Source organism: Canis lupus, chromosome X, assembly GCF_048164855.1.
Source record: "Canis lupus baileyi chromosome X, mCanLup2.hap1, whole genome shotgun sequence".
Classification (NCBI taxonomy): domain Eukaryota; kingdom Metazoa; phylum Chordata; class Mammalia; order Carnivora; family Canidae; genus Canis; species Canis lupus.
The window spans coordinates 70,073,464-70,086,014 of record NC_132876.1 but is presented as its reverse complement, the minus strand read 5'-3'; the positions used below and the strand labels follow the sequence as shown (position 1 = coordinate 70,086,014).

The following is a 12,551-nucleotide window of genomic DNA, read 5'->3' as shown; positions in this document are numbered from 1 at the left end:
TTGCATTCCCACCAACAGTGCAAAAGGGTTCCCTTTTACTCCACATCCTTGCCAGCCAACACCTGTTGTTTCTTGTGTTATTGATGTTAGCCATTCTGACAGGTGCGAGATGATCTAACTATCATTTTGATTTGCATTTCCTGATGATAAGTGATGTTGAGCATCCTTTCATGTGTCTCTTGGCTATCTGTCTGTCTTCTTTGGAAATGTGTCTATTCATATCTTCTGCCCATTTTCTAATTGGATTATTTGTTTTGAGGATACTGACTTTGAAAAGCACTTTATAGATTTTGGATACTAACCCTTTATCAGATATGTCATTTTCAAATATCTTCTCCCATTCTTTAGGTTGCCTTTTAGTTTTGTTGATTGTTTCCTATGCTTTGCAGAAGCTTTTTATTTTGATGTAGTTCCAATAGTGTATTTTTAAATTTATTACCCTTGCCTCAGGAGACATATCTAGAGAAGTTGCTATGGCCAATGTCAAAGAAGTTACTGCCTGTGTTCTATTCTAGGATTTTTCTGGTTTCAGGTCTCACATTGAAGTCTTCAATCCATTTTAAATTTATTTTGTGTATGGTGTAAGAAAGTGGTCCAGTTTCATTCTTATGCATATTGCTGTCCAGTTTCGCAACACCATTTGTTGAAAAGGCTGTCTTTTTCTGATTGGATATTTTTTCCTGGTTTGTCAAAAATTAGTTGGCCATATAATTGTGGGTTCATTTCTGGGTTTTCTATTCTGTTCTATTGATCTCTGTATCTATTTTTGTGCCAGTGCTGTTCCTGGTTTTTTTTTTTTTTTTTTTGTACCATTCCTGTTTTGATTACCATTTCAAGCATGTAGTTTTTAACTTTTGTCACATCCGTTTTTAAAATGGAAATTGTAATAAACCTAGAAAATTCACCATGCTTTGACATGGACACCTTCTAGTCCTAAACAAGTCCAGGGATGACCTCTTCTTAATAGGTAGACTTGGGAACACTTTCTAATTACAGCTACTAGTTTTGTTTTGTTTTGTTTTGTTCTGTTTTCACTCATTCACTAGACAGCTAATAAAGCATTCTATAATTGTCAGGAATAGAGATACTGAGATAAATAAAAGTGGTGCCTCCCCTCAAAAATCTCCTAGTGTAGCTGGAATAGTGGAAGTACACACAAATAATTGCAGTGTAGTATGAAAAAATGCTATCATAAAAGCATGAACAGTGTGCTGTGGAAGCATAGAGAAAGAACAAGTAGTTCTCCCTGGGGGAGTAAGGAACCAAATCTCAGGAGGAAAAAAAAAACAGTATTTAACCTGGACTTTAAAGGATGGAGGGAGGAAGAAGGGGAAGGACATTCCAGCAAAGGGAACAGCATACTCAAATCTCCCAGAAGTATGAAAAACATGGTGTGTTTAGGGAAACACCAAGTAGGCTAGTTATGTACCAGAGTGTAAGTCATGTGTGTAGTGGGGAATGGTGCCCAGGTGTAGTGTTATCCAGTGGCTGAGCACTGAGAGAGCACACTTGCTAATGGCAAGAGAATACAAGTATCTAGGCAAGAAGCCCTGTAATTACAATTCAGAGAAAAAAAATACTACAATTCAGAGAATCCAATGTCTCTTGCAGGGACTCAGATCACTGCCTAGCACTGCTACCTTGAATATGGGCCATTATTAGGAGAATGCACATAGGCCTTAAACATTTACTTTGACTAAAAGTGATTTAGAAGCCATTTAATACAGATTTCCTTGGACACAGTGAATAAGCACATGCCCAAAGAGGTAAATTGAGTTGTTCACTTAATTTCCATTTTTAATAGAATTTTCCTCTCCTATAACTAACTTGCTCTTGTCCATTCTCTCTCTCTCCCTCTCCCTCCACATTTCTCCCTCCCTCTCCCCCCCTTCACTCACTTGTGTTTATTTGTTCTTTCAACACTTTGTCCTTCACTAAAAGGTTAGAGAAATGCCCCCTCACAAAGTTTAGCTTTGAAAAGAATGTTGATTATTCTGTCATCTAAGACTGCACAGGACAATTTTCTTTTTTTTCTTTTTTAATTTATTTTTTATTGGTGTCCAACTTGCCAACATATAGCATAACACCCAGTGCTCATCCCATCAAGTGCCCCCCTCAGTGCCCATCACCCAGTCACCCCCGCACCCCACCCACCTCCCTTTCTACCACCCCTTGTTCGTTTCCCAGAGTTAGGAGTCTCTCACGTTCTGTTTCCCTTTCTGATATTTTTCTAAGTAGAGAAGTCTCTGGGCTTTTGTATCATGGAGTGTTCTGTTAAAGTGAGGAAATCTGGAGAAGGAATTCAATCCTCTAAAGTCATCCTCTTGTCCAGGAGTCATTTTGTTCATGCTTCTCTGGGCCAACTTTCTGTAAGTATGCAAGTGTGAGAAGCACACTTACCTAAACCTAGTTACAGAAGAGCAAAGAGGAACAGCTGCAGCACTAGAATACAGCAGGAGCTTTTTCCCAAATGCCTTCTAACATTTTCATAAATGAACATCCTCTGTTTACACTGCAATCATTATTCTCTTTGACTAAAGGAGTTTCTGGGTATAATTCTTCCAAAATTATATTAGCAATCACAGGAGATTCACAGTCTTGACACTGAAGTTTGTACTACCCACAGAACACCCTCTAACTTGAAAATCAGTTAGGCCTGTTAATTCTGGGACATAGAACAATCTAATATGCACCCTCCTCTGTGTCTCTGCCAACCAGAGAACAATGAGGGAGAAGCAGACCTTACAAACAGGTTAGGGAAGTTTCCTGACTGCCAGGGGTAAGTCAGTCTTCCTCATGGAACCTTAGTCTTGGGAGGAAATTTAGAGAAATCATCAAGGCCAAACTTCATTTCACCAACAGAGAAATTAAGGCTCAGAGAGAGATAGAGATTTGCCCAAAGTACATCTGTGGCAGAGCTGGTGCTTACAGCCTTATCTCCTGTCTACAGATTTTGTGTTCTCTCCACTGCACTAGCTGGAATTGAAACTTGGGCACTAAATAAGGCTGACTTGGAAGCTGCCCAAATCTGAAGGGAGATGGCTTTCCTGTTCAACATCTTGAAATTGGTTAATCTAGAAACTGGACAGATCCAATCTTTTGTTGCTGCTATGTGCAGGGAAAATGGCAAAGCTCCTTCCTGCCTCTGGGTCTTTAAGGCTACAAGGGAGTCTCCAAGGGAAAGAAGCTCTGTGGACCTTCCTTTCTTTTCTCCCTGGGGAAGTAGCCCCATAATGACCCTGTTGTTTCAGTCCAAACGCAGACGTGGCTAAACATGGACAACAGGCCTCTTGAATGGCATTGCAATGGGGATTGAGTTTCTGGAACATGCAGCATTATTTTTAAAGGAGGTCCTGATAAATCAGGTCAGGATTCTCCTGCCTAAGAGTCTGGGGAACAAGGAGTCAGAGTTAAGGAAGTATTTAAGTGAGACTTAAGAGGGTTACATTTAAAACTAAGAAAGTACCACAGGTGGAGATACTGTCATGGAGTCTGGCCAAAGCCTTCTATTCCTGGGATTTCCACAAAACTGTGAGAAAGCAGTGAAGGGAAGAAGATGCCCTCTCCCCCGAGCCACCTGCAGTGCGTGAATTGGGCTGCACAGAGCAAAGGAAGTAAACTGGAGCTGCAGATTTTGGTACATGACCACAGTTATGACTTGTCAAATAGCTACATCCTGGTGGGAATGTTGAAAAGACTGGAATATAGAATAGATGGGCTGGGATTTCTCTGAAAAGATAGAGAGGAGGAAATGAGGAGGAGTTGGTGGGCTTACTTACATTGGAGAAGGGGTGCCTAGATGGCCCAGTCGGTTAAGTGTCTGCCTTCAGCTCAGGTCATGGTCTCAGGGTCCTGGGATTGAGCCTTGCATTGCCCCACACCGGGCTCCCTGCTCAGTGAGGAGTCCTCCCTCGCCCTTTCCTCCCTACCCTTGTTCCCTCACTCGCTGTTCACGCTCTCTCTCAAATAAATTTCAAAAATCTTAAAAAAAAAACAATACGTTGGAGAATAGGGCCTCAGAGGAAGGATGCTGGGAAGACAGATTATTTAGCCTATAAAAATGGAGGTTGATAGGTGACTTAATGTCTATGAGCATATGAGGGTTATTATGTGTATGATGGTAACTATTCTTCTCTATCAACACAAAGATTAGAATAAAATCTTAAATTGCCTCAGGAGGAATTTCAGCTAAATATACGGAAGAACTTCCTAACAGTGAGGGGATGATAAACACTGGAACATGTTACCAAGGGAGTTTACAGAAATTGCCTTTCCCAGAGATCTTTAAAAATAGGGTTTAGAGAGGTCAGCTGAGAAAGAAAAACTTGCCAGCTGTCTCCTCAGCTTTTTCTACTCTCCACCTCTCCTTCTTTCATTCAATCTCTCTCTCCCTGCCTTCCTCTGCCCCCCTCTCTTCATGCCCCCTCACCTCTTATTTCCCCAATTCCTTCCCATTCCTCATTTCCAGCTACCACCACCTCTATACCAACCTGTAGTTCCTGTATATCTCGACTTCTGTAGGAAACCTTCCTAGTGTTGATATTATTCCCAATGTCAGGCTGTCCTCCTAGCTCTCTCTTCCTATCTGCATCAAGTCCACCAAATTGGGCAGTAAACATGAAAGCGACACTCTTCAACTATAGCCCAATTCTCAATTCAAAACAGTGACCCACACATCTAGCCACTTGATAATTCTAATCTCTTGGACTCAGGTGAAATGCAACCTCCTTTTTGAAGCCTTCTCTGACCTCTAAAGCATTTTGTCCCTACTACTAATATAGCACTTATACTATCTTGTGCCTGTATCTGTTTCCCCAGTAGACTGAGCTCCTTAGGGGTCCCTGGGTGGCTCAGACATTTTTGTTTGTTTGTTTGTTTGTTTGTTTGTTTGGCTCAGGATCCTGGGATTGAGCCCACATCGGGCTCCCTGCTCAACGGGGAGTCTGCTTCACCCTCTCCCTCTACCCCTCCATTCACTTGTGCTCTCTCTTGTGCTCTCTCTCTTTTTCTCTCTCAAATAAATAAATAACATCTTGGGACTCCTGGGTGGCTCAGCAGTTGAGAGTCTGCCTTCATCTCAGGGCGTGATCCCTGGGTCCAGGAATCAAGTCATACATCGGGTTCCCCGCAGGAAGCCTGCTTCTTCCTCTGTGTATGTCTCTGCCTCTCTCTGTGTGTCTCTCATGAATAAATAAAATCTTTTAAAAACAAACAAACAAACAAAAAACAAACAAACAGAGATCCCTGGGTGGTGCAGCAGTTTGGCGTCTGCCTTTGGCCCAGGGCACGATCCTGGAGACCCGGGATCGAATCCCACGTCAGGCTCCCAGTGCATGGAGCCTGCTTCTCCCTCTGCCTGTGTCTCTGCCTCTCTCTCTCTCTCTCTCTCTCTCTGTTTGACTATCATAAATTTAAAATAAATAAATAAATAAATAAATAAATAAATAAATAAATAAATAAATCAATCTTTAAAAAAAAGATTGAGCTCCTTAAGGGTCATTTATTTCTATATCGTCAAACCAGCTCTGTAAATAATTATTCATGAAAGAGGATAGGGAGTGTGTGTGTATGTTGTATAATAAAGGTGTTCACCTCTGTAACAGCAGAAGTCCCAAAGGACTGACTTTGTGTCTTCGGAAGTCTATAGAACAGTATGTTTGTTATCAGTAAATAACTACAAATTTAACACTGAATTTGTCTTTTAGGAAAGAAGGCAGGACCTCCTGGGCCCAATGGCCCTCCAGGTCCTCCAGGCCCTCCAGGACCCCAGGGACCCCCAGGGATTCCAGGAATTCCTGGGATTCCAGGAACAACTGTTATGGGACCACCTGGCCCTCCAGGTCCTCCTGGTCCTCAGGGACCCCCTGGCCTACAGGGACCTTCTGGTGAGTTCCTCTGTCTCTCCACCTGCCCCAGGCTCCTTGCAAGTACTTTAAAAGAGCAGGAGTGGGTGATCCTGAGAGCAGTTTCCAATGGTGGTGATGGCTTTGGTGAGCAATAAGAAAAGCAGGTCTCCCAGGTCAGTGGGAAGCTAGGAATTGGACAAGCCAGTAGGGCCTGACTTACTCTAACTTCTTGTGTATACCAACCTGTCAAGGACAGGCCACCTGTTCTTGACCTTCCCGTCGTAAGTCCTCCCTGATTCTGGGCCTCCCTGCAGTGAGCCAGTAAACTCATACATGCCAGAGCCAGTGGCCCTGAGGGTTTATACTAGATTTCCAGTGGGGGATGGATTTAGTTTGCTCTGATTTCCAACATCTAATACTACATGTTTATGTCTGACTGGAAACAGGGGAGGAATGTTGGGGACTGGAAAAAAATTACAAGCCCTAGAACAGTCTCATCCTATGAACTCTGAAATGCCTTTCCCAGAAAGGTAGACAAGTAGTCACTGGTGATCAAAGAGCTGGAAACTTTTCAGCCACTTGGGCTGTGGAAGAAGCAAGTGCAGCCACTAAGACTGAGCAGTCAAGTGCCTCTTGCACTACATCCCCACACACACATTGCCCATTCAGATAGCATTGGATCTCTGTGCATCTTTCCCCTTGGACCCAGAAGGGCATCCAAAAGGTATAGATGCCAATCCAAACCTGCCTAATTGGAACTAACAGGAGTCAGCCTGCCAGGGCTTAGGTCAGTTGTTATTTCTTTCTCCTGCTCCCCTCTTGCACCTTGGGGCTTTAAAGAAATGGACTCTTTATGCAGCTGATTTCTCTAGGTCCAAAAATTCTGTAGCAGGACTTGGATTCTTCGACTCATAGTTCAAATGGGGCTAATCAGCATTAGTGTGACCATAAGAGATGGGAGCTGGGGAGGGGGTTTGTTTGTATCCAATCTTTCCACAGATCTTGAGCACTTCCTATGTGCAACAGATATATTGATAAGTGGTCCCTGTTCTCATGAAGTTTATGTCCCAGAGGGGAGAGAGATGATTAAAGAAGTAAGATACTTACAAATGGCAATGCTCTCTCTGAAGAAAATAAAGGGAGCCAAAGACTAAAGCAAACGGCACAGTCTCGGGGTCACATAGTGACAGGAAGGCACTCTCACCTGTCTCTCCCAGCGCAGAGTGAAGCTTGCCCTGGGGCCAGCATTACCAAGAGGCCAGTTTACCTGCTGGACGCTGAGCCCACTGAAGAGGCAGGTCAGGGAGGAGTAAGAGAAGTGAGTGGTGTCCTCTCCCATCCCAGGGCTTGGCTGCCCAGAGCAAGTCTTACCACCACTCACTGCCTAGCTGAGGAGATAGGGAAGTAGAAGCATGCCCTCTGATTGCCCTGTCCTATTTTTCAGGTACTGCTGATAAAGCTGGACCTCGAGAAAACCAGGTTGGCTGGAAATGGCTCTCTTCTGGGGAGGAGGGAAGGCCACGAGGCTAGAGCCACCTTTGAGTGGCTCCCTATTAAGTTTGCTGAGACTCATAAAAAAAAAAAAAGTTTGCTGAGGCTTTGTTTTGTGTGGATATCCTGGAGGTCCAGAGGTTGTTCACTCACAGCCCCCTCCCATCTCCAGGAACAGAAAAGCTTTGCCCCAGGGCCCGCCTGTAACTACCTGTAACTAAGGAATCGAAGCCTTGCCACAGACATTTTTTCCCATGCACAGAAGACAGTGGGTCACCATAGCCAGGCTCAGTCGTCCGCAGAAATGAGCTGCCAGTCAAGCCTAGCCACCTGAGCCTCCGACTTCCCACCCACACCAGACACCTTGTCAGCACTCAGACTGCCTGGGATCTGGAGCTTGAAAACCAGTCAACCAGCTCCAGGCCAAACCCCGCCTGGGTTTCTGCCTTAATGGCCTGAAGGGCTCCTGCCTTGTCTTTGAGCTTCCTAATCTGTTTCTATTGGCAAGTTCTGCTGCCTTTGCCTTGTCTCATGTCAGACTCTCTTACTACAGCTGTTTGGCCACAGTTAGAAATACACACAGCTGCACAGTGCTTGATGGCTTGCAGAGAATTTTATATCCATCACCTCATTTGATCTTCCAGTGTCCCCCTGTAAGAGAGGCCAGACAGAGATTCTTAAAATCCCCATTTCATAGTTAGGGAAATGAGGCTCAGTGGCATTCCACTCTCCTGAGGTCACCCAGCCAGGCAGGAAGTGACGGAGCTACAAATCACAGTACCAATCACCAGCAGATCCCAGGTCCCTGGCATCCCAGGACAGGAGAAAGGGATCAGAACTGGGAAATGAGATTGGAAGCCAGAGGGGGAAACATGTTAGCTGGTGGCTGAATGAGCATTCAGTGACTACTCTCTCTGTCCTTATCCTCCCAGCCAGCTGTGGTGCATCTACAGGGCCAAGGGTCAGCAATTCAAGTCAAGAATGGTAAGAGTCAAAGTAGGCTCTCCCCTAAGAGGAGCCCTCCGCCCTCCCTCCTCCCTCCGCCCTCCCTCCTCCTTCCTCCCTAGGGGCAGCAGTGGTCTTCAAAGAATCACAGCCTAGCTACTGCCTGGTCCCTGAAGGACCCTGGGTGGCAGGGGCCATTCTCTGCTCTCTTTGCGCTCTACTGGCTGTCCTGGGTAATTACTTGCACCTAGACCGGTTCTAAATGCACATAAATTGCATTTAGAATCACGGGTGGAAGAAGCAGAAAGGGACTTGATATATCACCAAGATGGGGAATTCTAGGTAGATGGAGGTTTGTATCAGAGTCACCAAGGAAATTTGTGTAGTTCGATTGACATTTTCACGGTACAAACTAGAGAAGGTAAAACTACAGAAAATTAAATTCTTCGTGTCTGATGGGTCTCCACGGAAAATGGGTGGAGGGAGCATTTCTAGGGAGGGGGGTGGTTGTGGAAGGGAAGGCATGCTAGACTCTCCAGGGGGTATGGGATGCTAGTACCTATAAAAAAAAAGGCGGGGACAGATTTAAGGGGATTAAGAAAACTGATTTAATGTAATCCCTGCATTTAAAAGCTGGGGAACCAGAGTCCCAGAGAGAATGGATCATACGGTAAGAAATCATACTGCCTTATATTTGTCCGGTACTTTAGAGTTTTCAACATGCATTCTTTTGTCTTTCATTTTATGGGATCCTCACAACAGCCAGTGATGTAGGTATCAGCTCCTTTTTGCAGAGACAGAAGCTGAAGCTTAGAGAGGTTAATTAACTGGCCCAAGATTTCAGTTGACTGTAGGAGCTGGCATTCAAAACTATGTCTGATTCTTTCCACGGCACTATGCTACTTCAGTGATGTGCGTACCACTCTACTGAATGATTAGGTTCATTTTCTCCCCCAAAGAAACATGAACATTCATTAAAGAAGAGCACTTTGAAATAATGTCCAGTCCCCAGGGTGTACACAGCCTGGAATGCATGAACCCCCAGGAGCCTCGAGAAGCAGCAAGCCAGCCAAGATGCCAGATGCTTACAGAGCTTGAAGTGGGAGGGGCTTGGAGTGCAGACAGTAAATGAAGGCTAAGAAACCTGCTGCATGGGGACAGATCCTAAGAGTCCAGTCAGTCCTGAACTGGCTGTGCTGAGCTTCCTTAATGATTGGGCTTAGCTACATCCAGGACTGCTACCTGGATGCCTGCACTTTAATTTCCTCCAGAGTATAAGTAGGGACAGAATAGTGGCAAAACCCAAGCAGTCCTGCTAGGACCAGGTGCCTGGGGCCCTGGGACCCTGGGGCCGTGGATGGGCCATGATCACCATCTGTCCATGGAGAAGTGAGGCTGCCAGGAAATAGATTTGCCTGGATGGACAGGTGGCCTCCATGCTTATTCTATGCCAGAAGCAACAGAGTTCGCTCCCACTACCACACAACAAGACCGGTTCTAACCTCTCTGGGCCAATCCCTTGGAGTAGCTTATGCTGATATTTAGCTCTACCAACAGCCAGAAGGAGGGGGGGAGGAAAGACATCATGCAGAGCAGTCATTTGGAGGGACAGACCAGGGCATCTCCTCCTAACTCCTATCCCACCCGCTGTCGCCTCGAGGGAAGATGGCCACCTATTCCAGGAGGTTCGTGTCTTCACATCTCAGAGAGGCAGGCCTCCTGAGACTAGCCATAGAAGGACATTCACAACTTCTCAGGTGAAGAATGGATGGTTTTGAGGGGTAAAGGCCCCCAGGGCTTGGACTCTCTCCTCTGGTGGTAAGAAGGAACATCCCTCTTTCTGCAGGATTGAAAGGGAAGCTTTTCCTCTGCCTTCACACACTGGCTCTCACTGTCCAACAAAGGTGACAGGACTTGCCCTCTGCCCTCAACGGGGTTGGGCTGACAGATGCTTCACCAGGGGTGCAACTCCCAGACCCCCTCACCAGCCCCTGAGCTGGTTCTAGTGCTGCTTAGTGGTTTATCTCTTACTCTCATAAAGATCCCCCTCTCCTATGGGGCCTTATTTCTGTCAGTCACTCATTCCAGCTGCTATGAAGTATACCTCACACGCCCCCACCACCGATCCCTAAGGTTCTCCAGGTAGACATTTCCTTGGGCTGAGTGGTTTCATGGGGGACCCAGGGAAGCCTTCCAGAAAGGACTGGGCATGAAAGCACTGTGAAAAAGGAACTTTTAAGGAGATGAACAAAACCCACAAACGGATAAGACAGGAGAAGGACTCAGGAGCTATGGCTAGAGAAATAGAATACAATAATAAGACCTAGCCTGCCACTCAGTGTCTGAATTTTGCCTGTGCAGGCCCTAGAACAACAAAGAAAATAGGGCAGCATGCCCACTCTCTTCTTACCCTCACCCCCAATTCCAGCTAGAAAGTGTTAGTTAAGGACCCTTCCAGATAGAGGGGTCAGGAAAGGAGAGAAGGAGACAAATAAGTGGACCTTGGGGGCCTGAGACATGCCTGGCAGCCGCTTGACAAACAGAATACTCTATCTGCTTCCACATGCTGTTCTTAAAGCTTGGCCTCCTGGCCTAGCCACTTGGTGTTGGCACTGGGATGGGGGAGGTGCCACTCGACATCTCTTGTTTCTGTTGCCCAGATTATCCTGACATGTACTGAGTGACTGCCCTTCTCTCATACTGAGATCTTTCAGGTGGAGTGCTCAATGACTGGTCTCGCATCACCATGAACCCCAAGGTGTTTAAGCTACATCCCCGCAGCGGGGAGCTGGAGGTACTGGTGGACGGCACCTACTTCATCTATAGTCAGGTAGAAGTGAGTACGGTCTTAGGCCTAACTCTTCTTGTATCCAGAATGCAGATCCGTTGCAGGCCACATAGGGGCACTGTGGAGCCAGCCAAGACCTGCTAACCTCCTGCTTTCTGGGGTGACTGGGGTGGGGGCCCTACACTGGGAGGGAGTGGAAAGGAGAAAAGAGAGAAGGGCCAGTTGGAGTTGGGGTTTCCTACCGTCCCCCTCCCCACCACGGCCAGTTATTGTTGAAAAACTGCAAAGAGACCCCTCCCACACTCTGCCATCTGACATTCCCCTGCTGAGCTCCAGGCCCTGATTTCCGACACTGAGCTGTTGAGCTCCAGGGCTAAACTTGATCTCTGATTCAGTGTATATCCCTTGAAAGTCACTGGCAGAGCAGCTGAGCACCCCTTAGCCCCCCAACACCGCTAGCTTTACATTAAATAGTGCTCCTGCAAACTGTCTCTCCACCTCAAAAACATTTTTGACAGGGTTTCCTTCCTCTTTCTCCCATCTGCTTATCTCCCTCTCTGGGTCTCTGTCATTTCTTCTTCCACCCCATCATCACTCTCCCGGCCCTTTTGGCCCTTGGTTTTTGTCCTTTGCCTGCCCAGCCACTTCTACCCCTGTTGTTTGCTTCCCCTGGGGTGCCTCCTCAGAGCTAGAGGTAGATGAACCCTGAGGTTGAGCCTTCTGTGGGGCGGGCAGTAGCAGGCAGATGGACAGGACTACGGAGTCAACAGAAGGGTCTCACGGGAGAGTGGCCGGAGAAGGTGGGTTAACAAGCATTTGCTCAGACCATCACCAAGCATCCTGGCACAGCTTGGGACCTGACCCAAGAAATCATAGGCCACCTGGATACACTACTTGTCCTGAAGAGCCAACGGAGGGAGCAACCTTTCATAAAGTGATTTAGGATGACACTTTGGAGGGGTTCCCAATCCCCAGGGGGGATATGGGTGTAATCCAAATGTCCTATAGGCCATTTCTCCTAAACTCCTTTTATTGGGGGGGGGGGGTGGATCAAAGCTTGGGGTGGGATATTTTCTGGACCCAGAATAGAATTGGGAGTGGCCTCATACCTTGAGCCCCATGAAAGCTCGGAAAATCCTCCCCCTTGAAACCAGGCCATTGAACGTATGTTAGCACTTCCTTTGAGCCACAAAGTAAAGTTAGGGGCCTGGGTTTTGTCCTTCCAAATTCTGCAGCTCATTTGTGGTGGATAGCACCACCATTCCCCTCCCCTGTCTCCCTGGATCTGTTTCTTTAATCATCAGAGGGCCAAGGGACACTGTAAAAATCAGTGAGAGAAATTCAGTCATGGGGGAGGGGGAGCTGCAAGCTGAGTGAGAAGCTGTCCTTCAAGAGTTTAAGAAATGGCAAGTTGTCACAGTGACCTCTCTGGGGAATCAGAGACTTCTAAGATCAGACACAAAAAGTCCTTGGGGCATGGC

General features: G+C 46.4%; 1 protein-coding gene across 6 annotated transcripts in view; it reads left to right on the top strand.

The window, feature by feature from the left end:
* EDA (ectodysplasin A) overlaps positions 1–12,551 on the top strand; it is a 435,371-nt gene that overhangs the window by 418,290 nt on the left and 4,530 nt on the right. For 2 of the 6 annotated variants that reach the window (XM_072818357.1, XM_072818356.1), the window contains exons 4-7: positions 5,706–5,885; positions 7,291–7,325; positions 8,270–8,321; positions 10,988–11,118. In XM_072818357.1, the coding sequence (XP_072674458.1) occupies positions 5,706–5,885; positions 7,291–7,325; positions 8,270–8,321; positions 10,988–11,118 (398 nt within the window). Of the gene's footprint in view, positions 1–5,705; positions 5,886–7,290; positions 7,326–8,269; positions 8,322–10,987; positions 11,119–12,551 lie in introns of those variants that run through there. The other 4 variants (XM_072818360.1, XM_072818359.1, XM_072818358.1 and 1 more) reach the window with 4 other exon arrangements.